Source organism: Narcine bancroftii, chromosome 2 (assembly GCF_036971445.1).
Source record: "Narcine bancroftii isolate sNarBan1 chromosome 2, sNarBan1.hap1, whole genome shotgun sequence".
Taxonomy (NCBI): Eukaryota; Metazoa; Chordata; class Chondrichthyes; order Torpediniformes; family Narcinidae; genus Narcine; species Narcine bancroftii.
This window is the reverse complement of record NC_091470.1, coordinates 109,645,768-109,673,105: the sequence shown is the minus strand read 5'-3', so window position 1 is coordinate 109,673,105 and position 27,338 is coordinate 109,645,768. Positions and strand designations below refer to the sequence as shown.

At 41.6% G+C, this 27,338-nt stretch overlaps 2 protein-coding genes across 4 annotated transcripts in view; both read left to right on the top strand.

Moving 5' to 3' along the window:
- The window catches only part of nfu1 (NFU1 iron-sulfur cluster scaffold homolog (S. cerevisiae)), a 30,836-nt gene extending 24,615 nt beyond the window's left edge, over positions 1-6,221 (top strand). For both annotated transcript variants that reach the window (XM_069918002.1, XM_069918003.1), the window contains 2 exons: positions 1,292-1,466; positions 6,014-6,221. In XM_069918002.1, the coding sequence (XP_069774103.1) occupies positions 1,292-1,466; positions 6,014-6,049 (211 nt within the window). In that variant the 3' untranslated portion in view covers positions 6,050-6,221. The remainder of the gene's footprint in view (positions 1-1,291; positions 1,467-6,013) is intronic.
- A 3,624-nt stretch (positions 6,222-9,845) lies between these two features.
- LOC138754139 (glutamine--fructose-6-phosphate aminotransferase [isomerizing] 1) overlaps positions 9,846-27,338 on the top strand; it is a 113,536-nt gene continuing 96,043 nt past the window's right edge. For both annotated transcript variants that reach the window (XM_069917998.1, XM_069917997.1), the window contains exons 1-3: positions 9,846-9,930; positions 24,207-24,314; positions 26,401-26,508. In XM_069917998.1, coding sequence (XP_069774099.1) covers positions 9,924-9,930; positions 24,207-24,314; positions 26,401-26,508 — 223 coding nt within the window. In that variant the 5' untranslated portion in view covers positions 9,846-9,923. The remainder of the gene's footprint in view (positions 9,931-24,206; positions 24,315-26,400; positions 26,509-27,338) is intronic.

Sequence of the window (27,338 nt, the reverse complement as noted above, 5' to 3'; positions counted from 1 at the left end):
GGACACTAGGTGGTAGCCATAAGCTCCATTTCAGTGGACAAAATGATGTGTCTAAAGTGAACACAGTCTGGCTGCTCATGAACTCTTGAGGTTTTGGAGTCTACAGAGACCTCTGATTAAATCAACTGATGGATGTGCAAAAAAATTAACCACAAAAAAAACATGGAATATAGTTTGAATGAAAAAAAAACTGTCTTATTATTGAAATGCCATTTTTACTTGCACAATTTGTGAATATTTATCTTTTATATGTATTTTCGCTTGCATACAGGCCCTTCTATCCTGCTAGCCTGCTCTGCCCAAGTATACCCATGTGACAAATTAACCTACTAAAAGCACAAGTGCCACAGGAACTCAGCCGGTCTCACAGCATCCATAGGAGGTAAAGATATATTACAAACGTTTTGGGCTTGAGCCCGTCAAGGTATGAGAGGGAACGCTGCAAGACTGGCTGAGTTCCTCCAACATTTCTGTGTTCTATCCACCTGCAGACTTTAGTGATTCACTTCAAGTCAAGTTTATTGTCATCTAATTGTACAAGTACAACCAATCAAACCAGCTTACTCCGGTCCTCGGTGCAAAACACGCAGACACACAACCAGGCATCACATACATACAGGCAGACAATAAATATGCAGTACAGGTATTCGTATATACAAATAAATATTGTTTTGTGAATATGAGAGTCTCGGATAGTTAATGAGAGCAGTTCCTTTAGTCGTTCCGCATTCTCACTGCCATATTGTTCCATTGTGAAATCTCCCCTTAAGAAGTTCTCCTCAAATGGACATCGAGTCCAACTGAGTTCCTCCAGCACCTTGGTTTGCTTTCACTACATTACAGTGTCTGCAGACTTTGTGTTTCACTCAATTATCCTATTAATCCTGTCCACCTTTGGAACGTAAAGCACCCTTGCGAAGCCCACACAGACACGGGGAGAACAGACAAACTCCTTAAAGACAGTGCCGGATTTGAACCTGGGTTGCTGGAGCTATAATAGTGTGGTACTAACTGCTACACCAAATACAACCCCTGTACTCTTTTTTGAAGGGCAGGAGGAAACCAGAGCACCCAGAGGAAACCCCCACACAGTCTCGTGGAGAATGAACAAACTCCTCACGGACAGTGCCAGTGTGATAGTGTTGAGCTAACCACGACATTTTGGGAATATGTACATAGTGCTTCTGGGCATGACAATAAACTTGTATACATTATCATTCATTTGAGCAGCAAGCTGGCTGGAAGTGGTGGTTTCTGATCTGTTTATTTTCCTCACCACAATAATTACCAGACCCACTGTTCAGGAGGATGGGGGTGACGTGATTTACAAGGGGTTTGAAGATGGTATTGTGAAGCTGATGTTGCAGGGTTCCTGCACGAGCTGCCCCAGCTCGATCATTACGTTGAAGAGTGGAATTGAAAACATGCTGCAGTTCTATATTCCGGAGGTGGAAGGTGTTGAACAGGTAAATGGGGGATTTGTGGCTGAATTGGATTATTTTGTAAGTTAGCTTAAAGATGGATGAAAGCAATTAAATGTGTAAAGAGCTTGTGGGTAGAAATAGAACACATATTTACAAGCAATTTATATGCAGTACCTATTTAAAAATAAATAAATATTGTTAAATAATAGTAGATTCTTGGAGGGATTGTCTGAGCAGTTCATCAGTAGTCTCTCCACCCGTGGGAAGAAGCTGTTCCTCAGCCTGGTGGTTATGGCTCTGATACTTCTGTATCTCTTTCCTGACACAAGGAGCTGGAAGATGCAGTGTGCAGGGTGGAAGGGGGTCCTTAACAATTTTGCACACCCTCTTCAGACAATGATCCTGGTAGATCACATTGATAGGTGGGGGGGGAGACTCCAGTGAAATGCTCCACCATTTGAATAGATCGCACTGAATTTCCACCTTGAGACCTTGATCCAGTGCTACTTAGCAACTTTTGGTTCTATTTGTTCTGAAAATCTATCGGTCTTATTCTTGAATATATCCTGAGCTTCCACAGCCCCTGGAGTAAGAATTCCAAAGTTTAATTGTCAAACCTCAGTCTTAAATAGCAAAAGTCCCTAGTTTTCAACCTCAGACAGGAGAGAGGCTTTCTCAGTACCAACCCCTTTCAAGCCACTGAAAATTAACTTTGATCTTATCTAATAAATGTTAATGATCTAGTATCCTGTGATAATTTCCCTATCTTCAGAATTGATTCTGCATTGTTCTTGATCTGAGATCCACATAATTGGATAAGGACTAAAACAATCAAGAAAGAAGAAACTAATGTGCATCTTCAGCTAAAAAGTTGGGTTTTCACTGCTTTGTCCTGGAGAAAGTAGATAGCATGAGTGAACATGTAAAGGAGAAATGTTTGTCAACAAAAAAAAAAGAAATGTTTTATAATGTGTGTGTTATTTGGCCCCTTGTTTCCTCTTTTCACTTCTTTACAAATCCGGATGGATGTTTCACAAAGGGTTGAAAGAAATTCTTTTCATGACCTTTCAGTCTTTTTCAGATGCCAACGTTTCAATGCAGGTTGTCTGGTTTTCTCGTGTTGAAATTAACTATGTAAAGAATTACAGTTGTACTTTGAGCATGGAGTTGAGCTTGTAAATTGGAGTGTTAGAATTGGTTTTCAATACAGTAAAACCCCCCCCCCCCCTCCGGTATTCCATGCCTATGGGGATTGGTAGATGCTGGATAAGAGAATTTGCCGGTTGCTTGAGACTGCGCGAAGCGTGGATTGGCAAAGTGGCCACTAGCAAGCCCCAATTTTAAACTTTAAAATTTTTAAATCTATTTATTTCTGCATTTTGTTTGCTGGTTGCTTGAATTCTGGATAACGAGAATTTTACTGTATTTTAAATTCATTATTTGTCACACTATCAGGAGTCTAATCCTTTGCTCAGTGGCTTGCTCTCCCATCTGGAACTTGAGCACAAAAATGTCGACTGACAGTGCTGTGAATTGCTGAGTGAACACACCACTCTTGGAGGTGCCATAATCAGAATCAGAATTTGTTGTCATGTACATGCCAAGAAATTATTGTTTTATGGCAGCGTCACTGAGCAAATATTGCTGTAAATTACATTCCTAAATAAAAATGCAAAAAAATGGAGCAAGTGAGGTAGTGTCTGTGGTGGTTGTGTTTTTACTTCAACCACAGTGTCTACAGATTTTTGTGTTTTACTTCTTTCTACTGCTCAACTCTGTGAAATAGCTTCTCAGGATGCTAACCTGAAGAAGTTCTCCTTTGCTCTCCAAAGAGAGTTCTGTGGGATTCTCTCTCACTGCTCCCCATCTGTATCTCCTGCTGACCACACCTTCCCCCCCCCCCCCCCCCCCCTTTAATCTTTTGCCCGGACATCTGCCAACATTTTTCCACACCTTGTTGAAGGGCTCAAGACCGAAATGTCAGTTATGTATTTTTACCTTTGCTATATAAAGGACCCTGTATGACCTGCTGAGTTTCTCCAATATTGTGTTTTTACTTCAACCACAGTGTCTACGGATTTTCATGTTTTATAAGTGTCTGTGGTTCATTGTCCATTCTGAGAGGAAGAAGCCTTTTGTGTCACTGGGTGCTCATCTTCAGGCTCCTTTGTCTCCTCCTGTGTTAAGAGGTCATGGGTGGTTGGGGTCCTTGAGGTTAGAGGTTGCTCTCTTAAGACACCACCTCTCAGAGTGAAGACTGGTGCCTATGATGTCGCTGGCTGAGTTAACAACTCTCTGGAGCTTTTTCCTGTCCCGTGTATTGGCACCTCCATGCCAGACAGCGATGCAACCAGTCAGTATGCTGTCCACGGTACACCTGTAGAAATTTGCCAAATCTCCCCAAACTCCTCACTATGTATTGCAGCTGGCAAACCCTCTTTGTGTTTGCATTGACCTGGAGGCCCCAGGACAGATCCTCACAGATGCTGACACCCAGGAGTTTGGCCCTTTCCACTGCTGACCCCACGACGAGGACTGGTTTGTCTTCTCTTGATTTCCTCCTGAAGATCACATCATCTGAGTGAAGTTCTAAATTGTTTTAATTCATGTTTTTGTTCAGAGATGCCACTGCGTTAGTTGCAAATAAGAGTCACTGTCTCTGAAATCAATGTTATTGCTTGTTACCTGCTGTTTGTGGGTCCAGTTTGGTGAAAATATGTGGCCCTACTTCACTTTTGCTTTTTTTTTATTTTGAAAAACATTTTGGGACTTTAAGAGTGTAAAAAAGAGATGGGAGATTTCAAAATACTGTAAAATCCCTTTTGTCCAGAATTCAAGCAGCCAGCAGCTTCAAAGAACCAACAAAAAAAATGGGTAAAAAAATGCGGAAGTTTAAAATTGCCCCGCCTCACTGCTAATTCTTCATTCTCGCAACACGCAGTCTCAAGCAGCCGGGAATCTGGCATCTAACAATCCCCATAGGTGCTGGATACCAGGGATTTTACTGCAGTAAAATTTAAGGGAAGTGTTTTAAGGGAAATCATAATCGTGTAGTCAGAAATTGTGTCGTTATTGTTTCAGATAAAATCATCTTTGATCAGAATTGCAAGCTCCTTAACCTGGGAAAGAGGCATATGTGTGTGGGACGGAAAATCAGCATTTCATATAGAATCGGAATTTATTGTCATGAACACATCACGGAAATTTATTGTTTTGCTGCACCATCACGGTGCTTATGTCTTGTTGAATGCCTAGGCAAATACAACTTGTCCTCAATATCACTTACCAAATTTTATAAATGTGCCCTAGAGAGTATCCTGTGCAGGGTCGGCACCAAGGTGGGGGGCATTCGCCGGCACTGCTCCCCCAAACGAGGTGCTGTGCCCCTCTCGTATGCTGACGGCCATTGCTCGCCGTCAGACCCATGCCTCAGGAAAGCAGCCGTCAAACTGAAACGTGCACCACTAAATTCAAGTTTCATTCCCACTGCTGTCAGACTCCGGATGGCCCTCTCATGAGAAAAACCTTGCTATCTTTGAATGATTGTAATAGCTTTATTTTCCTGTAACACGATACACTCCAGGCAGGTCAACACTCCAGGCAGGTCAACCTATATGGGACTGTACTTGTTTGAATTTAGAAGAATGAGAGGCGATCTTATAGAAATGTGTAAAATTATGAAAGGCATAGATAAGATGGAGGTAGGTAATTTGTTCCCATTGGAGGGGGCTAGAACTGGGAGACATAGCCTCAAGATCCATGGTAGTTGATGTAGGACAGAGTTGAGGAATCGTTTTCCCAAAATGGCAGTGAATCTGTAGAATTCACTGCCCATTAAGCAGTGGGGCCAACATCAGTAAATGTATTTAAGACAAGGTTGGATAGAATTTTAAACAGGAGGATTAAATTGTAGCAACACATCAACCAAGTAGAGCGTGAGATTGAAGTGGAACTTTAATCAACCAAGAAACCTAACACAGCCTTGCCTCTAGCTGGGAAGGTCAGAAGTATTCAGTTGGCAATTGGCTCACCTTTATATAGTGAGTGACCCCCCCTGTGGCCAAGTGATGAAATGGCAGGTATTCATATCATCACCTAAGGGATATGGGGAAAAGGTAGGTAGGTGGGGTTGAGCCTATCATCAGATCAGCCATGATCTCATTGCAGGTTTGACAGGTCGGATGGCCTACACCTGCTCCTATTTCTTAAGTTCTGTACTTGTCACTACCCCTTGCAACATGTGATCATAAACAATTCAATCCCCCTTGAGATGGTTCTGACAAGCCACAACCTTCAGCAGCTGCAGTACTGCCACAGTATTGTTTGCCCAGGAATTTCAGGTTTTAGACCACAGCTAATAAATGCAAATCGCTACGATGCTGTTATTGAATAAATGGAGATGCAGTCCACAGCATTTGATGGTCGAAGAATGTAATACTTAGTTTGGTAGATGTATAATGGAACTCTCCCAGTTCCAGACCTTTTATCCTTCATTTTGATCATTGATAATTCCCGCACAGTATTCATGATAAATGTATTTGTTTTAAATTAAAAAGGAATGCATTTAATTACTGATTTTTTTTAAACAGGTAGTAGACGAGGAAAAAGAAACTGAACATTTGTGAATTGTTTCTGGCTACATCTGATAATCTGAATTTAATATTCCAAGCAAGAGGCTGCCTATTATCCTGCTTGTGCATCTCAGCAAGTGATGAGACCACTGTATGACAAAAGTATAATATGTTTTCCAATAAAGAACATTCAGCTCCCCCCCTCTCTGATGGGGTTTGAACCTGATCCTGTGATTGTGTTCTAACTGATAGGATGCAGAATCTATTATGACACAGTTTCCAGTCATCATTTGATGCTTTTCACTCCTGCCTTTCTGGAGTAAGTCAAGTGGACCATCTGGCCTGTTCCGCTGTTCAATAAGATTACAACCGATACTAGACAACTTCCCTCTACTCCTTGATTCTCAGTGTTCCAAAATCTGTTGTTGCTATGGCATGTCCTTCTTCAAAGGATTGCTGGGGAATAATATATCTTAGAGGATCCATGCAATGATTTGCATTATGCAAAGATCCTCTTGCAAAAGAGTAAGAAAATATTGAACAGCAGAAATTGATCTTTCCTTCAAAATCAATCGCATACAGATTCTCCTCTTCTTACGATAGTCTGACATTTTTGAAATTACAGTGGTCGTTATTGCTATATTTTATGATTTTTTTTAAAATTTTTTTTATTTTTCACACCATAAATCACGTTAGCCATGATATACACTTTTTCTTTTTCACACATATACAGTGACTTTTTCTCCCCCCCCCCCCCTCCCTCCTCCCAAGCCACCCCCCCACCCTCCCCTCTTATTTTATGATTGTTTTTCAGTGTGGATTGAAAGGTATTCAACTTTTAATTATAAAATAGGCTTTGCTTTAGATAAATTTGCCCAACTGTAAGCTATGGTAAGTGTTCTGACCATGTTTAAGGCAGACTATGCCATGATGTTTGTTAGGTGTGATGCAGATTACGATGGGCTCATCGTAAGTCGAGGAGCACCTGTAGTCAGACACAGAGGCTTTTAAACAACAGGAGAATATATTACTAAAACTATCATTATTGAAGCATGATGTTGAAGTGTTGATATCAGAATTTCAACTTTTATATCAATGTTGACTGATCATTTCTGTCTAAGATGCCCCACTGAGTTCCAGCATCTCGTAGTTTACTCAAGATTCCCACATTTCCATTTTCTTGTTTCATTTGTGATTCCTTGCTATATTGTGTATTTATTCTCTTGTTAATTAATAAGAAACAAGAGAGCAATGGCACAAGGTAGTTAAAGGGTGAATGAAAATGAAAGTGTGCCAGGAAGTGACAGAGGTCTTGGACAAAACTGCATTGGAAATGTAGAATGAATCAATTTGAGGCTCTTTATCAGGTTGCTTAGAAACTTGTAACAAAGGGGTAAGTTGACAGCACAAATAAAAATAATTCAGGTTGGTTCTTTAAAAAATGGCTTATGAGAAGAGATTGAGTTACCTGGGACTGTGCTCGCTGGAATTTAGAAGAATGAGAGGGGATATTACAGAAAATTATGAAAAGCATAGATAAAATAGAGGTAGGGAAGTTTTTTTCCATTGGTGGGGGGAGTCCAGAACTAGGGGACATAACCTCAGATTTAGGACAGAGAAGAGGAGGATCTGCTCTTCCCAAAGGTTGGTAAACCTACAGAATTCACTGCCTATTGAGCAGTGGAGGTGACCTCAGTAAATATATTTAAGACAAGGTTGGATAGATTTTTACATAGTAGGGGAATTAAGGGATATGGAGAAAAATGAGGTAGGTGGAGATAAGCCTCACCACAGTCCCGGGCCCCAACAAGGCCTTTAATGTAAAGCAACACTTCACCTGTATATCCAGAAAACTTATTTACTGCATCTTTGTGGCATTTTCTACATTGCAGTCGCAGGTTTGGAAACCACTTGGCTCAGCACCTTCTCTCTGTTTGCAACCACAGTGACCTCCCACTAGCCAACCATTTCAATTTTGAGTCACTCCCAGACTCACATGTCTGTCCATGGCCTTGTGTACTACCCCACCTAGACCACCCACAAATTAGAGGATCAACGCCTTATTTTCCATTTGGGCCCTCTCCAGCCAGATGACATTAACATTGACTTTACTGCTTTCCACTAAACATAAAGGATGTTTAGTACATAAAGGATACTGTATGACCTCCTGAGCTTCTCCAACACTTTGTACTTCAACCACAGTGTCTACAGAATTTTGTGATTTACTTCAACTTTTTGCAATTTACATCAATACCTTGGATGAGGGAGGCAGTGTGGACACTAAATTTGCTGGCAATACAGATGAATGGAAAAGTAATCTTTGGAGTAGATGTAAAGACACTGTCAAACGATAGAGATAAAGGAGTGAACAAATAATTCTGATGAAGGATCTATGACCTGAAATGCCAGCTGTTTCAATAAATATGACCTGGTACACTGAATATTTCCAGAATTTTCTCTTTTTATTTAATCATTGTTTTAGAGCTCAAGGTGGTCTTGATTGAGTGGATGTGGAGAAGATACTGCCTCACTAACTGCTTTAAAAATAATGTGTCACCATTCAAAATTAGAATAAGGTGAATGCTTTGTTTCAGTATTCAAGATTCTGTTACAGGTAGACCTCGACTAACAATGGGGGTATATTACAAATCGAAAATATTGTACCTACCATATTTATTATTAAATGTTGAATGTTCAATACGGGGGTGCGAGCGTGGTTGAGTCAGCATCATGAGAAAGTCTGCTCTACTCTCACGTGATGCTGCCATTGCCCAGAATTGCATGAGAACAGCGTGCCGTATATCGGAACTCGAACTGGAAAGTACGAATTGGAGCCATCGTAACTTTGAAATTCTTGAGTCGAGCCATCGTAAATCGGGGACCACCTGTATTGTCATGTCATCTTCTTTGGCTTGGCTTCGCGGACGAAGATTTATGGAGGGGGTAAATGTCCACGTCAGCTGCAGGCTCGTTTGTGGCTGACAAGTCCGATGCGGGACAGGCAGACACGGTTGCAGCGGTTGCAGGGGAAAATTGGTTGGTTGGGGTTGGGTGTTGGGTTTTTCCTCCTTTGCCTTTTGTCAGTGAGGTGGGCTCTGCGGTCTTCTTCAAAGGAGGTTGGTGCCCGCCAAACTGTGAGGCGCCAAGATGCACGGTTTGAGGCGATGTCAGCCCACTGGCAGTGGTCAATGTAGCAGGCACCAAGAGATCATAAAACGGATGTAATAGTGCACAAACTTGCCATATGGCAGACCAAGGTTCATCAATAGAGAAAGAGAAAAGAGAGCCCCCCCCCCACCCCCCCCAGATTCACTGAGTGTCCACGGATTGAATTTCTGCAGCCGCACAGTCTTGTCCAAGCCATCGGCAACTCGAGCTCCTGCTCCGGACCCCTCGCCACTCTGGCGACCCGGTCTCCGCTAACTGGTAACCCTCCCCTCCTGCAGACAGCCCTCATCCTGGTGCGAGTCCCTTGACCGCAGTCGCCCGCTGCTTGCAACAAAATCAATGCACATTTGCCTTAGTTTGCATCACCTGTGCATTTAAAGGCGAGGTCTGGAAAAATTTTCCATTTTGTCTGAAGTACACAATAAGAATAATGCAGCCCTCTGCAAAAGTAAAGTATGTGCAATTATGCTATTTTTACGGATTGCTTATATTTTTTAATGCATTTAATTCTTTCAGTGAAGGCATTAGATGCTGGTGCATCTCATGTTCCCCCAATGATCCCACCGCGTCTTCTCGGACATCCTGGGATGCCACGTCTCCAACGGACGCGTCACTCCCGACTGACAGCGGCGCGGGCCAATCTGAGCCCGGGCATCGGCGAGCCCCTCCTCCGCCGCCAGCCGGCCAATGAGGGCGGGCGGACCGGTCGGCGCCGTGGCTCAGTCTGTGGCGTGCGTCGGCAGGGACGGGAGCGGTGAGGATGTGTGGTGAGTGGGCCGGGCTCGGGAGGGGGGGGGGGGTGCGGGGGAAACAGGACAGACGGACGGCCCGCCCGAACGATCTCCGGGTGCGGACGCGTCACCTGGGCCAGGAGGCGAGGGTCTCTCCCCACCCCGGCCGTCCCCCCTCCTCTCCAGGGGTGCGGGAGGAGGTTGCTGGGCCCCAACACACCCCCTCGCAGCCTCCACCTCTATCGCTCTGGGCTTCTTCCCATCTAGAGCAGCATTTGCCTTTCCATTCAATGTGCATTTCATTTAGAACCACCTTCCACTCTGAGACCACTCCTTGCCCACCAGGACAAGGAGTGGGGGGAGATGGGACTGGGGGGGGGAGGGGGGGGGATTGACTAACTTCCACTTGAAGGTTCAGATCTGGGCAAGGGGTCGATCAGGAACGTGGGCAGAGATTTACTAGGATGCAGCCGGGTCTTGAGTTTAAGGGAAAGGTGAGCCTGGTGAACCTTGATCTTGGAGCAATGGTTTACGAGATTATGAGAGGTGGATGCGAATGGGCTCTTTCCACTTAGATTGGGGGATGACATCGTTTTAAGCTGAAGGTGGGGGGGAAGGTTTAGGGGGAACAGACCACTCAGTGAGCTACCATCTGAATGCGGGCTCGATTGCATGTGAAGAATACATTGGGTGGGTGGGTCCTGGAGGGTTATGGAATGGGAGCAGGTCAGTGGGACTCGGGAGATGACAGTTGGCACAGACTAGAGGGGCTGAATGGCCTGTTTTTGGTGCTGTTGCATGCTATATAGAACCTCTTTGCCTCTTATTCAAGTACCTTTGGCTATACAGCTGATGTTCCACTGTGTTCTGCCCATTATGAGAGATCGAGATTCAATTTAATTCATGTGATTTTTTAAAATGTGTCACGTTGCACAAAATTGCCTTTTGTCTGCTGTAAGGCAGAAAGATTTGCCCCCCCCACCGAGTCACGGAATGTCTCTGGATATGGCTCCAGCTCTCCTGCATCCATGCAGAGTCCAGTCCCAACCATCGGCAACCTGAGCTCCAGAACCGCACCTTCGATACGATTAGCAACCTATCGGCACCCTCTCACGTCTCAGTTCTGAAACCTGGTGTCCCTTAAGCCAGTTTCAAGCCAGTCTCCAGCAGTGCACAGCCTGCGTGAGTTCCTCACCTCGAATCACCAACAGCCTGCAGCCAATGTGAGTCCATCACCCGCAGAACCCCTCCACTGGTCTGCTGCCATGATCTCTGTTCCATGGGTTGTCTCCTTCTCAGACAGGAGGTGGGTGGTCTCCTTATTTTCTGTGCCCTACGCCTGTCCTCCACTTGGACCCCACGGGAGTGCTGTGCCTCCACTCCCTGTGGGTCCACACCAGCCCGCTACAATTTTTCAGACTTGAACGTCTCTCCCAGAAGACATCAGGGTCTGACAGTAAAACTATCAGCAGATACTTGGCTGAAACTGATAAAAAATACAATGCTGGAGAAACATGGTTGGGGAGTCTAGGACAAGATGGCACAACTTCAGGATAAAAAGGATGCCAATTTAAGACAGATGCGGAAAATTTTCTTTAGCTGGAGGGTCATGAGTCTGTGGAACTCGTTGCCGTGGGCAGCTGTGGAAATGAGGTTGTTGGGTATATTTAAATAAAAATACCGAAATGCTGGAGGAACTCAGCCAGTCTTTTCAGTGCCCAAAGGAGACACGATATTTTCCTAACGTTTCGGGCCTGAGCCGTTCTTCTTCAAGGAATAAGCAGAATAAAATTTTAAGGCAGAGATTGACAGGTATTTGATTAGTCAGGGCATCAAGGGAAAAGGGGAGAAATCCAGGGATGATGGATCAGCTCACGATTAGAATGGCGGGGCAGACTTGATGGGGCTTCTTCTGCTCCTGTATCTTGTGAAACTTTGGTCAAACAGTGTACTTTATATAGCAAAGATAAAAGATTCATTATCAACGTTTCATGCTTGAACCCTTCAGCAAGGTATCACTTTATATAGCAAAAACAAAGGTACATAACCAACATTTTGGGCTTGATCCCTTCATCAGTAATGTACACTGTTTGACCTGCTAAGTTTCTCCAGTGTTGCGTTTTTACTTCAATCACAGTGTCTACAGACTTTGGTGTTTGACTATATGCTGTGATGAAAGGTTAACATTGTTTTTCCTGTGGCTGAATGCCTTGCTCTCTCTCTCTCTCTCTCTCTCTCTCTCTCTCCCCGACAGTCCCCCTTCCCCACCTCTCCTTCCATTGGATCTTGTAGTATTGCTGATTCTGTGGACACCAATCAACAGATGGTGCGCTTGGCTCTGAGTGGTTTACTTGATTTAGTGACTTGATTTACAGAAATCTACAGGCTGACATGCCTACTTCGTCTGAAAATAATATCGCATGAATAAAAAAGCTGCTTTTTGAATGAGACATTGAATAGCATTCTCTCAAGTGATAATAAAAGATACATGACACCCTATCAAATAGGAGCAGGAAAGTTGTCCATGATGTCCTGACTAACAATTATACTTAATTTTTAAAAAGAAAAATAATTTGTCTTGATTGCTACTGCACTGATATTAATGGGAGCTACCTGTGAGCAAATTGTCTGCTTTATTCCCTGTACTGTAAAGATTTTAAGGCACGGTTGGCATGGCAGTTAAGTTAGCGCAACGCCTTTACAGCACCAGTAATTAGGGCTTGGGTTCAAATCCCGAGCTGTCTGTAAGGAGTTTTTACGTTCTGGGTGCATTTTCTCTGGGGGGGGGGTTCTGGTTTCCCCCCACTGTTCGAAGGGATCAAGCACTGGGGGTGTAGGTTAATTGGGCGGCATTGGCTCATAACCAAAATGGCCTGTTACCGTGCTATCTGTCTAAATTTTAACAATTAAAAGCTGATAAATTTTAAAGCATTTTTAAAATTAAATAAAAGTAAGAAATATTAAATGCTTCAAACCAACTTATATTGTATAAAAAATATACATTAATTAACTCAATAATTTCAAACCTTACCTGTCTCACTTTGAAGTTAATGAAATTCAAAGATTCCTTTTATTTTGTGTAATAATACTTTTAAATGTAATATACATGATGTACCAGTCTTCAACTTATGCTGTAAGCATTACCTGGTGCCACTGACAATAGGAGAGGTTCCCTTCAGAGTCAAATAATGTCCGTGGATTCGCCTCCAGTGCTCCTGCAGACACTGCAGCCGCGCATACTAAAGTTTAAAGCGTTGGCAGCCTGAAGTCTTGATACAATCAGGAAACTTTCAACACCTGAGGCCTTTCGAATCAGCACCCTCTCGAATCTCAGTTCTGTTACCTGGTTCCCATGAGCTAGGCACCAGCAGCCTGTGTGGGACCTTTGACGGCAAGTCGCCAGAAACCCGCAGTCTTTGCGGGTTCTTCCTGGTGCATTTCTCACATTACTCAATATAATAGCAGAAAAACTGTGGTAAATTAGTTCTCAGCCATAGATTATGTATCCATAACATAGATTGTGTCCATCAGAGGATAACTGAAAGCATCGAGGACCTTCTCAAGAAGGTTCAAAACTAACATGTTCGTGTGAACAACCCTGAGAAGTGATTTGTGACATCATTTTGATTCAACCTTCAAAACATTCCATTCCATTTTCCATGAATTGTTGCACCTAATTATTATGTCTTTAAGGTACATATTTTAACACACATTATTTTATTCTTACTCTAAACTCATTTGTATGTCCATTTGTTTCTACAATAACTACTTGAGGGAAGTTTATGTGTTCTTTAGAGCCCTGAATGTGGAAATCAGTGTTCCCATTTTATCATCATTGATTGACAGAAACAATTTTTCATTGTTCTCAAATTGCCATTCAGTAGAAGTATTGTCTCTGAAGTTTGGGATCCAGACTTGAAATGGGTGCCAATCTGGCATTCATGAAATGTGTTTCATCAATTAAAGTTACAAAACCTTCTTGGAATTAAATTGAAAGTTGCAAAGAATTCCGTGTTCTTCACTTTTATCTCACCCAGGACTAATGAAAATGAATTAAGAGCCCTCCTGGTCCACAAGCTCCCAACACCCGATTGTCCTACTATCCCCATATGTCTTTGGAATGTGGGAGGAAAACGGAGCTCCCGGAGGAAACCTACAGGGACAGAGAGAGAACATACACATTCCTTACGGATAGCGCAGGATTTGAACTTGATCTGGGTCATGGAAGTTGGTCCTTCATGCCAACCACGTTCCCGCTCTAAGCTTGTCCCATTTGTCAGTGTTTGACCCATATCTGTTATACATGTTATTGTTCTAGATCAAGGGAGTATCAAAAGCAATCCCATTTCTTTTTTTTTAATTTTCAACACGGCAGAAGCTATTTCCAGCCTTTGAAATCCATGCCGCCCAATTAACCTGCAAACCCATGTGTCTTGGAGGGTGGAAGGAAACTGGAAAACCCATGCAGAAACAGGAGTACGTACAACCTCCTTGCAGGTCGTTGCTGGATTCGAACCAGAGTTCTTGGTGCTGTAATAGCGTTGTGCTCACCGTGCCATCATTAAAATACTGTGACTGAAAGTCACAACGCAGCCTCGTATTAATCTGCATGAATAATTTAATTCACTTAAATCCTGTACTCTCTTCAGTTTAGATGATGAGTTGTACTTATCACTGAATCATCATTTGGGAATTGAAATATTTTTACAAGTTGCTTTAAAGTTGAAGTACTGGAGCCCAAGTGCTTTGTGGCCAGAATCCAGTGTTAGTAAACGGTAGTCCCACCAAACTAGCATTTCACCTCTTTCCTATATTTAATAAAAGAGAACGCTTTGAATCAGGGGTGGCCAATCTTTTAATTTTTAAATTTTTAATATAGACATACAGCCATAATATAGACATTTCGGCCCACGATTCCATGTCCACCCAATTACTCGTCGGCCAAAATTTTGAAAAAAAGGTTAGCCACCCCTGCTTTAGATACTCAGCGGATCAGACAGCATCTGTGAAGAGGGGTGCATTTAAAATTTCAGGTTGAAGACCCATCAGAATTGAAAATTACAAAGGAACTAAGCTTTACCATCAGAATTTATTGTCATAAACACATCACAAACTTTGTTGTTTCGCAACAGCATCTCTGTGCAAACATTCATATAAACCACCTTACAAAATAAATAAAAATAATGCAAGAAAAAGAAAGTGTCAAAATGAGGCAATATCTGTGGTTCAATATCCATTCAGGAATCTGATGGTGAAGTGGAAGAAACTGTCCTTTGTGCCGCTGAGTGCTCATCTTCAGACTCCTGTACCTTTTTCCTGATGGTAGCAGAGTGAAGAGGGCATGGCCTGGGTGGTGGGGGTCCTTGAGGGTAGAGGCTGTTTTCTTAAAACACTCTCTCCTACAGATGTCCTCAATGGAGGGAAGACTGATGCCCATGATGTCGCGGGCTGAGTTAACAGCCCTCCGAACTTTTTTTTCTTGTCCTGAGTGTTGGCAGCTCCACACCAGGCAGTGATGCAACCAGGCAGAATGCTCTCCAAAAGTCTTTGGTGACATATCGAATCTCCTCAAATTTGATGAGAGGCAGAAAAAAGGGAAACAGTAGTGAACTTGTTTAATTTCTAACTTTTCCCAGTTCTGACCCAAAATATTAACTTCATAGATTCTGAATTTTGAGTTTTTCCAACATTTTGTATTTTGTTATTTTTTCCTGATTTCTGGCGTCAGCAATATTTTAATTTTGCATTACCCTTCTGCAGAATGGCTCCTTCAAATATGAACATTTTTTTGGCATCAATTTCAGTGACAAATTCAAGTCAATTCTGCACAGTTGGCCCACAACCGCTAGAAAATTTGATCAAGATTGTCCAGTCAGAGAAAACCTTTGTCTTATTTGTGTGGCTTGCATTCAGCTCTTGGTCCCAGAGGTGGAAACATAGTGTGCTAATCCACCACATGATGCAACCCTTTTCAGTTTAAATTCAATTCTAATAAACCACTTGATTGTCCTTGTCTCCTGCTATTTCTCTCAACTTTAGATAAGTCAGGTTCAGCATATTTTTGCATTATGAAGTTTCATTATAACCACAAACCTGTTTTCACATTTACTTGTGGAAAATGGCCGTTCTGCCTATTGCGTTCATGTCAGCTATTCATCCACTAGTTTCCATCAGTTCTTACTCGAGATTCTTCCAACTATCTGCAGATGCCATTTGATCAGTGATTTGGGAGAAAATGGAGAACCATACTCATGAAGAATGTGCAAGCTCATTGAGGAGAATGAAGAGGGAATCTCACTGAAACATTTCATATGTTTAAAGGCATGGACAGAGGAGGTGTAGAAAGATTGTTTCCCATGGTAGGAGAGTCGAGGACAGTGGTTCTCAACCTTTTTCTTCATTCACGTACCACCTTAAATAATCCCTCTCTAACCACAGAGCACATGGCATCCTATGCCTTGGGTGCTCTGTGGTTAGTAAAGGATTATTTCAGGTGGTATGTGAATGAAACAAAAAAGGTTGAGAACCACTGTCCTAGACTCTCCTACCATGGGAAACAACCTTTCTACATCGATGTTTAGTTTGTTCTTTGCACCTATTTTGATCTCCATGCTTTAATACTATCTTTAACCCTTTTGGGTATTCTGTTGGGAAATTTGTGTTCATGTTAGATAGTAACTGTATATTTTGAAAGATCTCCAGAAGCATCTGCCACTGCATCTCATTGGACCAATAAGAACCTTAGAACAATCCAGCACAGACCCAGGCCTTTTGGCCCTTTAAGTCCACGCTGAACTATTATTCTCCCTAGTCCCACTGACCTGCACCCTTACCATAGCTCTCCATACCCTTCCAATCCATGTTTCTGATCAAATTATTCTTAAAAATTAAAATTGAACCTGCATTCACCACTAAAGCTGGCAGCTCGTTCCACACTCCTACCACTCTGTGTGAAAAGCTTCCTCCTAATGTTCCCTCTAAATCTTTCCCTCTTAATATTCACTGCCCAAATATCTCCCAATTCATCATAAAGCCCTATTTCTCCTTTTAACTTTTTATTCTTGTGTCGCATTCCTTTGTAGAATGTCGACGCAAAGGGACATTTTCAACATATTTCTCGCTATAATTCATATTATTTGAAGTTGTGCCTTTTAGGATAAGATTGTGAATTGATTTAATGGTGATATTTAAAGTTTGTGTGAGCTGATGCGTGGAAGGCCGAGCAGGGAAACCATCAATGTCAAACATTTGCCAAGAAGCCGGTAAACCATTCAAGTTTAGTTGGTTTGTTCCATACTTCTCTCCTACCAACTACATAAAAAACATTTTAGGGGAGGATTGAGCTCGTGGATTTGTTCTAGTGAACCGGTGCGGACTCGAAAGGCTGACATGGCCTGTTTCCGCTCTGGAAATGGTTATATGGTTAAGCCACATAAATCAGACACAACTTGACCCAGAGTGTTGGGTTCATTTCAGAGTAGCTAATGTGATTAGCATTCTCAGAAAAGCTCGAACAACTGAGGGGAAGGATTGGAAGATTACGCTGATCAGATGAGGGAAGATGGGAGGGGCCTTGATTGAACTGATTGATAAGTTGAGGCAAAATCATATTTCATTGCTATTTATTACTGGGTAATAAATTTTTCATAATGTTTGCTTCCTGAAAAAAATTGGGGATTATGATGGACAACTTCAAGCTGAACACAAATATAATTTCAGATTGTCTGTATTGCATAGGAAGATGGAGAAACATTAAATTAACTTTGATTGAATTTAGCCTGTTTAATCGCATAATGATGCTGACACGTTGCGTTAGTTCAACTGACCCAAAAATGCTTTGCTGCTGATTTTCATTTGTACTCAGCATCTGATGCCTCTCATGTCAGTGTGCAACAATAGTCAGCCAGCATTGATGGCTTTCAGTTGCCCTGATCCTGCTTTGCCATGGTTGCACTGTCCTGGTGAAACCTTTAATCCTGTTTGTCACTAACTTCACCAAGATCAGCAGGGAAGACGTCAAGTGTGGATACAGAAAATGAATTTTCAATGATATGCTGCACTTTGTGGTTTTGTAGCTTGAAGCATGTTAAAAATATGACAGGAAATCACAAAAATAGGTTTTATCTTTTTGAAAAAAGGTACATGATAGGAAAAGTTTCAGGTGACTTTTATGATCGGCAGTCCAAAATCCATAAAATACACCCGAAAGTGTTCAGGAAGCAAAATCTTTGTTGTCCAGTGTTATTTTAATTGTGTTCTTGGTTTTAATGAAGCTCATGGTGACAGTGGGATGAAGAAAACTACCATATGAAGGGCTTTTCAAGTTAAGGCTGGGTACATGAAAAGACCCAGGTTCTTTCTGCAGTTTAGTTTGGCCAATTTTAGTGTTATTTTGCAAGTTGAGGATTGTGATCTAATGATTATGCTTCTGGTACTCGTGTAGTTCTGCATTCAGTTGAAGCTTTCCTTTATGCTTTTTACCCAGCCGCTGCATTCTGGGAAATTATCTCCAAATTTCCGGAATGCAGTCTGTGTAAGAAGATCGGAAGAGAAATTACTGACTCATTCCCATTCCAAAATTTTTACCTGTGGCAGCCCTGGACATCATTGAGGACTGCCTGCAGTCTAAACTGAACTGCAGATGGTCCGCAACAATGGGCTAATGAATACAACGTAAAGGGCAAAGTCAACCCACGTGCAGCCGACATAAGTATAATGTACATATGCACTGAAATTCTTTGGAGTTGAACCCAGTGAAATCACTACAACTCTGAAAAAGTCCTAAAATCTGGGGGTTTGGGTATTTTTCCAAATTCAAATTTAAGGAGAATAAAGAAGAGATGAACAGGTAAATTTTGATAGTTTATTAATGAAACACTTCTTTCAAATAAAATACGAAGTGCAAAAAGAAAATTATTGATGCCGTGGCTTCTGTGCCTTGGTGGCACTTGTGGACACAAAAGCCCACTAAATTTAAAATGTTTGAGGGTTTTGAAGTCCAGATCTTCAGGTGGTCTGGTTTTTTGGAGTTTTACTGTAGTATACATTACGCCTGTACGCAAAGAGATAGAAGTATAAGAGATACCATATATGCCAGCATATAGGATGACACTTGGAATTTGTACCTAAAATGTAGATTTTGGGTCATACCCTTTGTATCAGACAACACCAATATCTGGCACTTTATCGTTGACCAGTATAATCAGTTAAAAGCAAATCACAATATTTTTCTTTCTTTCCTTTTCAATCTTTTTATTATTATTATAATTTATAAACACATACAGTTCAAAGAGATATAAAAAATACATAGTAAGTAATGAATTAATACAGAGATATTAAACAATAATATTACAGAATAAAAATATATCATAAAAAAATTTTTTAGATTAGTTTAGGGTGTGAACTATCTCTAAAAAAAAAGATATAATTAATAACAATATATGAAAAAAGAGGAAAAAAAACCCCAAAAAAGAAGAAAAAACAAATCTGAATGAAAAAACTTAAAAAAAACCCTACAGATATAGCTAAACCACGCCGATCACTCCGATCTCATCTTACAGCCCAAATCACAATATTTTAATAACAAATTATAATGTAAAGGTTTTAATTTTGATACTCCTGCACCTCCTTTCTGATGGTAGTCGATAAAGACACTGCGCGATGGATGGGTTGGAGCCCTATTTACTTGCCACAAAGCCTCCCCACTTTTAAACTTGTACCTATTTGTAATGTTTTCCTTCTTAACAACTTGTAGGACTTGACTGCTTTTTGTGATTCATGAACTGGAACACCTCTATTCCTCTGCATTTCATTCACTTGCAGTATTTCTCCATTTATAGGTCCTTTTATAAAAATGTGACTGTAAAGGTGGAGATACTGCGCTTTCACGACTCAAGTCATTTATGAATAGTCATTCATAAATGCTTACAAGCGGCTCCATTGCACCAACTCCAATCCCTCTGCAGGCTTGTGTCAATGGTGGAGCGGAGTGCTATATTTCGGTTCATTAATGTACTGCTGCTGCAAGCGGTTGGCTAGGGCGGGCCGATGACCTTGCGATGTCGCCGCAGTCTCATTTCCTGGCAACTGCTACATACCGATTGAATTTTACAATAGTCCTCCGCTCAGTTTGGACCAAGAGCCAGCAACCTGAGAATACCCCCGACTCAACATCAAACGCAGATCTGACAAGGCTGTGATGAGCGATGTCGCCAAGCCCCTTCGAAACTAAAGAACGCAGAGGAACAAAGGGACCTGGGGGTTATGGTACAGAGTTCACTGAAGGTGGATTCCCATGTAGACAGGGTAGTTAAGAAGGCATATGGTATGCTGGCCTTCATAAATCATAGTCTAGAGTATAGGAGCTGAGAGGTGATGCTGCAGCTGCTTAAGGCATTGGTGAGGCCAGGTTTGGAGTGCTGTGCTCATTTCTGGTGTCCAAATTATAGAAAGGATATAGATAAGATGGAGAGGGTGCAGAGAAGGTTTTACAAGGATGTTGCCTGGCTTACAGCATCTGGATTTCAGGGAGAGATTAAGGAGACTGGGACTTTATTCATTAGAATGTAGACGACTGAGAGGGGACTTGATCGAGGTATTTAAAATTATGAAAGGAATAGATAGACTTGACATAAACAGGCTATTTCCCCTGAGGGCAGGGGAGGTTGGAACAAGAGGCCATGAGTTGAGGGTAAGGGGGAACACTTTAGGAGAAATATTAGAAGTGGCTTTTTCACTCAGCAAGTGGTGGCAGAATGGAATGATCTTCCGAATGAGATTGTTGCGGCAGGTTCCCTTCTGTCATTTAAGAGAAGGTTGTAAGTGTACATGGAGGTGAGGGGGTTGGAGGGTTATTGGCGGAGAGCGGGAGGTTTGAGCTTGAGGAGTCATTCTAGTGAACCGGTGTGGACTCGAAAGGCCGACATGGCCTGTTTCTGCTCCGTAAATGATTATATGGTTATAAACAAAATAAAGGAGAGAGGCTGGTATGAGGGGGAAGAATTGGGGCTACAGGCAATGAGGAGAGGAGGCAGAAGTTGAATGGGACAGGTGCCAGGGGAAGATAGAATCGAGTAAAAGAACCAGAACATGAACTGGCGCATTGTTATCAAATTCTTGAGCATCTTATGCTGTCCGCACACATTCTTTAACCTCCTTTCCCCCCCTCTTCACGGTTCTTCCTCCATACTCCCCCTCCCCCCACATGTTCTCTCCCATTCCCATATATCTCTCTCTCCCCTCTTTCCCTCCCTCCATCTCTCTCAAATCCTCTCCCATTCCCATCTTTCCACACCCCTTCTCTTCCCCCCCCCCTCCCCCATCCTCTCTCTTTGCCCCACTTTCCATTTGCTGTGCACACTGCTCTCTGGTCGAGAGAAAAGGGCGGATAAAGCGTACCGAAACAAAGGGAAGGGAAAGGTATCCTGTCTTCCTCCTGAATTGAACAAGGGAGTCATTTTGGCTAATTAGGCATTTGTAAAATCTGCATGTTATTTGAAATTAACCCTACTGATATCTTATATGGTGAAGATGAATACAAAAAATTGTACACAAAATATTTGAAATTTCTTTATTTTCTGTCATTAATTCATCAGCCTCATTCTCTAGAGGCTCCTTAGAGGATATTGTTTGAGGTAGTGTGAGTCCTACCACCTGCTGGGTCAGTATTGTCAAAAGAAGTTGTATCTTGCAATAGCCTCCATGACTCAAGGAGGGGTGTGGAGCAACAATCTGTGGTTGCCACCCACAGCATAGATTAAAATTGATTAGTGTTGGCACAAAAGAGTGAAGAAAGATTGAGTCACCAATAATTGTACATTTACTCAAATTACTAACTCCTGCCTGTCATTTTTACGTCTAGCTAAGAGCAAATAGTTCCATCAGAAAAAGCAGGAAGTTGAACAGGTTTCAAGAGGACATACATGACATCACATACCACCCTGAGTTTCTTTCTTCTGCGGAGGCAGAATTCCCACCTATTGACTGTGCAAAATAAAAACTGAACTCCACTATGCCACACAGAGAGAATAATAAAAAATCAGTAAAGTGGAAAAGTCAAGAGTCTTTCATCGAGTCCCCGAGTGAGTTTGTTGTTGAGTCTGACGGTGGAGGGGGAGCAGCTGTTCCGGAACCAGATGGGTGGTGTGAGCCTTGTGGCACCTCTATAGGTATACCCCACTTTACGAAACTAGAGCATTCAGATGAAACAATTCATGAGCCGAAATGGAGTAAAGTGAAGACCCTTTCACTACTATTGAAGGCTATTTTTGAAAAGTCAAAACCCATTCAAATCCTTTCATAAAAGCAAATTTTTGTAAAATGAGTATTTGTAAAACGGGGCATACCTGTACCTCTTTCTAATGGCAGCGGCGAGAACAGAGTGTGTGCTGAGTGAAGTGGATCCTTGATGATTGCTGCTGCTCTCTGTGATAGCAGCGTTCCCTGTAGATGTTCTTGATGAAGGGGAGGGTTTCCCCTGTGATGTCCTGGGCTCTGCCTACTACCTTTTGCAGGGCTTTCTGCTCAGGGGTATTGGAGTTCCTATACCAGACTGTGATATAGTCGGTCCGCATACTTTCCACCACATATTTGGAGAAATTTGCTAGGGTTTCTGATGTCATGCCAAACCTCCACAAGCTCCTCAGGAAGTTCAGGTACTGATTTCATTTGGTTTAATGGTAAAATGGAGTTGAGAATCAAGCAAAGCTTTTAATGTTAGTTGTGACCAAGACAAGTGACATCTGCATTTTTTGAATGAGTGCCAAATGCCCCTCATCGATATAGCCTTTTGGTTCAAGCATCATTACATTTGATGAGTTGTCTGCAACTCTTATTTTTTTATGAGGCAGTTTTCTAGATATTTGTCTCCACAGTCACAGTGACGGATTTTAGGCGAGTCTGTCAAAAGACGACATTGGAAGATGATGTGCGGTACCTTTACAAACCTCCGAATGTTAGAAAGAGTTGTGCCATAAATTATGTTGCTTTGCAATGTTTTCCTCGGAAGGACGTGGTTAATTTCTTCACAGGAACGTCCTAAAATAAGATAAGCACAAGGGGCAGCAGGGACATAGTGGACCGAAAATTTTGTTTCCCCGACTCTTGATTATGCACCTGCATCTGGTCAACTCCTATGGCCTTGATAATTAACTTCCTGGTATCCAGTATCTCATGCTGACCAAAGACCTAACACCTTTACTTTGGTGCAAAAGCTATTTCTTTTTTTTTCAAAAGCATCTTTGTGCAGGAAATGCATAAAAGTGTCATTCCGTTCTGTACTGTAAAGTATTCTATAAATAAATCTGATCACTTGAGCCTTACTCAGCACAATTCAGGTCATTGTGGTCAACCAATAAAAAATGCTTTTTGAGAAATTTGGCACGTGGAATAAGTAGACTGATGACAGTTCATTCAAACAGAATCCTTATGTCTGAAATTTTTTCAGTTCCTCAACTTCCTCCAGTTACAATTTGCTCTGTCTATCTCTCTACCATACCTGGAAAGCTGCTTGTGAATATCATGTGTATATTCTCAGAAGTGACGCCTTGTTTGGGTCACTAGCGAATGACTTTGGCTGAATTGCTGTTGTATGACCCAAGCTTTCAGGTTGCACTGCCAACCTGTTGCATTAATTTGAACGTGTTTGTGTGTAATTGCTTGTACTAATGTTAGATTTGTAATATAATGCAGGTATCAGGACCAAATGTGTCTCTTCAGAAAGCAAGATCATCTTTCATTGCTTCATTCTGACTTCACATTAGGAGTTGATGTTTTTAACTAGTTTGAAGTGAAATGGCTTAACAACACTGCCACAGTTACTTTATGCTCTTTGCAATGAGAAGCACAGTCAGTGAAATGAAATGGCAGTAGTGAGCAGAAGTTAAAGATGAAAATAATTATTCAAACGACCTGATAACTTAGCTTTCTTTTGGTTTTATTTGGAAGTAAGAGAAAAAGACTGACACCTTATTCATTAATGGTTATGTTTATATTGTCAACTGATACCCGCCCCTCCAATGACATTCTGAACATCTTTCAAATATAGTATTGACATATTTGTACAATGCAAGGTATTGCTTAAATGCAACGCCCAGTTTCCTCATACTGGAAATATTGAGAATTTGTTGTCCTACTTTGTGGTCACTGCAATGAGTTGTAATTGTGTGTTATTTTTCCTCCTGACCTGCCTGTTTGATTGACATGCTGTTTTTAAACTTTAGATTCACATGAACTTGGTTATTAAAATAGTTGCATCTGTCAAAGGAAACTTGAGACAGAGTTTTGAAATATTTCCTTGTGTTTTTTTGTTAAAGGAATCTTTGCTTACCTGAACTATCATGTACCTCGCACAAGAAGAGAGATCTTGGAAACTCTCATTAAGGGACTTCAGCGCCTTGAATACAGAGGATACGACTCTGCTGGTAAGCACAAATTTTGTGATCTTGGTCAGGAACCCTCTTTCATTTACCTTTTTGATAATGGGAGCAGTGTACAACTGCTGCTGGGTTTTGGCTTGGCCCATGTTCACCCTGGCAATTACATCATTTTAATGAATGGAGCATTCATATACTGGACAAATTTTTTCAGAAGGTTTGCTTCCTAAAAAAAATTGGGGATTATGGTAGACGAATTCAAACTGAACACAAAAGATAATTTCAGATTTGCGATACCACGTAGCAAGTTGGTGAAACGTTGAATTAACTAGTTGAATTTAGCATGTTTAATCGTATAATGATACTGACACATGATGTTAATTCAACTGACCAAAAAATGTTTTGCTGTTGATTTTAATTTGTGCAGGTAGTCCCCAAAATCACCCATGTAATTTTTGTCCATCCGCATATACAACCAAATCATTTTTCAAAATAAAGAAAAAAAGTAAAATTTACGCACTTGATGTTGTATTGGACAAACTATAACAGGGATACAGCCTCACCCAGGCCCCAAGAAGCTTTTGTGGATAGTAGACCCTGCAGGGCAATTCTGTCATACATCCATTCCAAGACTGGTCGAACAGAAGGGAACATGGACGTAATCAGGCAGAACCTGTACTCACCATCTGATACCTCTCATGTCATTGTCCCAAAGATAGTTATCCAGCATTGATGGATTCCAGTTGCCCTGATCCTGCTTTTCGAGGGTCTCAATGTCCTGGTGAAACCTTTTATCATGTTCGTCACTGAGTGCACCAAGATCAGCAGGGAAGAGGTGTAAGTGCGAACACGGAAAATGAATTTTCAGTGATATGTTGCACTGCGTTGTTTTGCATGCTTGAAGTAGACTTAAAATATGACAGGAATTCACAAAAATAGCTTTTATCTTTTAAAAAAAAACGTACGAGATAGAAAATTTTTTAAGGTGATTTTTGTGATCAGCTCAAAATCCATAAAATATACCCAAAAGTGATCAGGAAGAAAAGTCTTCATTGTCCAGTGCAATGGGAGCAATGTTCGACTGTGCCCAACTGTTGCTGGGTTTTGAATTGGCCCTTGTTCACTCTGGCAGTACCATCATTTTTATGAATGGAGCATTCAAATTAGCAGAAGAGTGAATGGAGATAAAGTTGAAAATGACTTGTTCAAGGAAAATGGTATGTTTGTCCAGAAGGTTTGGGCTTTGCTATTTTTATATCTGTCATTTTGTTGAAGGAAATATTACAAGGGTTTGATCCTTTGCTTGTAAAGGTTCATTCCAATATTATACTGACATTGATCAAGATTGATAGGAACCTTGGTGAGGGAGCATAGTGGAAGGATGGTGATGCATCCAGTTGGGAAGTTATGAACTCCTGATCAGTAGATTTCAGATTTATGGTCAGAGTACATACATTGCATCACATATGACCCTGAGATTCTTTCTCCTATGGACGAGGCTGCATTACCACTTACTGGTAGTGCAAAAAAACTACACAATGTACACAAGTAGCAAAATCTAAACAAACTGACTGAAATACAGAGACAAAAAAAAAGAATAGTTCAAAAGCAAAAGTCCTTAAATGAGTCCCTGATTGAGTCTGATAGTGAAGGGGGAGCAACTGTTCCTGAACCTAGTGGTGCGAGTCTTGTGCCACTTACACCTCTTTCCTTTTGGGAGCAGAGTGTGTGGATCCTTGATGATTGCCGCTGCTCTCCAATGGCAGCGTTCCATGTCGATGTTCTTGATGGTGGGGACAGTTTTGCCTGTGATCTCCTAGGCTGTGTCCAATACCTTTTCAGGGATATTGGTGTTCAATACCAGACTGTAATGCAGCCAGTCAGCATGTATTTCCACCACACATCTGTAGAATTTTGCCATGGTTTCCAATATCATTACCAAACCTCCGAAAACTCCTAGGGAAGTAGAGATGCTGATATGCTTTCTTTACACTAACACTGTACAATGGAGAAAATGCAAAGACCGGGGATAGGGTTGCTCCTCTAATTATACAGGTGTATTCATCATCTGCCTGTTGATGGCTGGCTCTGGAGATTTTGTCACATTCTGCTTGAAACATCTTATTTATCCTAGGTGTTGGAATCGATGGTGGTAATGACAAGAACTGGGAAAATAACGCGCATCAAATCCAGTTGATTAAGAAGAGTGGGAAGGTCAAAGTGCTGGAAGACGAAATTAACAGTAGGTATTTTTGTCTTGCCAAGTGCGTCTGATTGCCTAAGGGTGCAGAGGTTTGATTACAGGAAATGGTCAATGGCAGTGAATACGTTCTGTCTATTCAGCCACAAATAATTCAAATACTTCACATGACAAACACAGATGAAGTTGTGTTAAAGACATTCTAAGTTGCTTTACTTCAGTGTCATTGGCCCTGATGAGAGGCAGGAGCTCTGCAAAAATAGTAACTGGATTTCTTCATTCGGGAAATCGTTCTTTCCCTCAAATGCAACCGATTTGTGGACTGATTTGAACCGAAGAAATTGAATGGGTATGAATTTCAACAACCAAAATATTACACCATTCAGTCTGGTATGTAACTTTTCCTGTAGTATTGTTTCTAAGTTGTTATCAATTGGCTGTATAAACACAATGGAGTTTCCTGAAACTATGAAATGTGCAGAAGAAATGGAATATTTTTGGTCACCTCCTCTTTTCCAAATGGCCTCCTATAATGGCTGTTGGCCCGTTATTTCCAAGAGTCTCATTGGGGTGTTCTGTTGGACGTGCCATGTGCTGAGTTCAATAGCTTTTCGGTTCTACTTGGAAAAAGAGAAGGGAAATTTTGCAATGCCTTCTTCTCCGGTAGGGCAACTTTTCGTAGTAAAACTCATGCTCTTCTAACTCCAGCCATCTTGGTTTGTGACTTTCCAATACCAATAATCCTGATTTATTTTTAATTTATCAAATGAAAGTTAAGAATAGGCCATGGTAGGTGATGAGAATAAAATAAAAACTCAATGCTGGAGAAACTCAGCAGGTCAAACAGCGTACTTTATATGGCAAAGATAAAG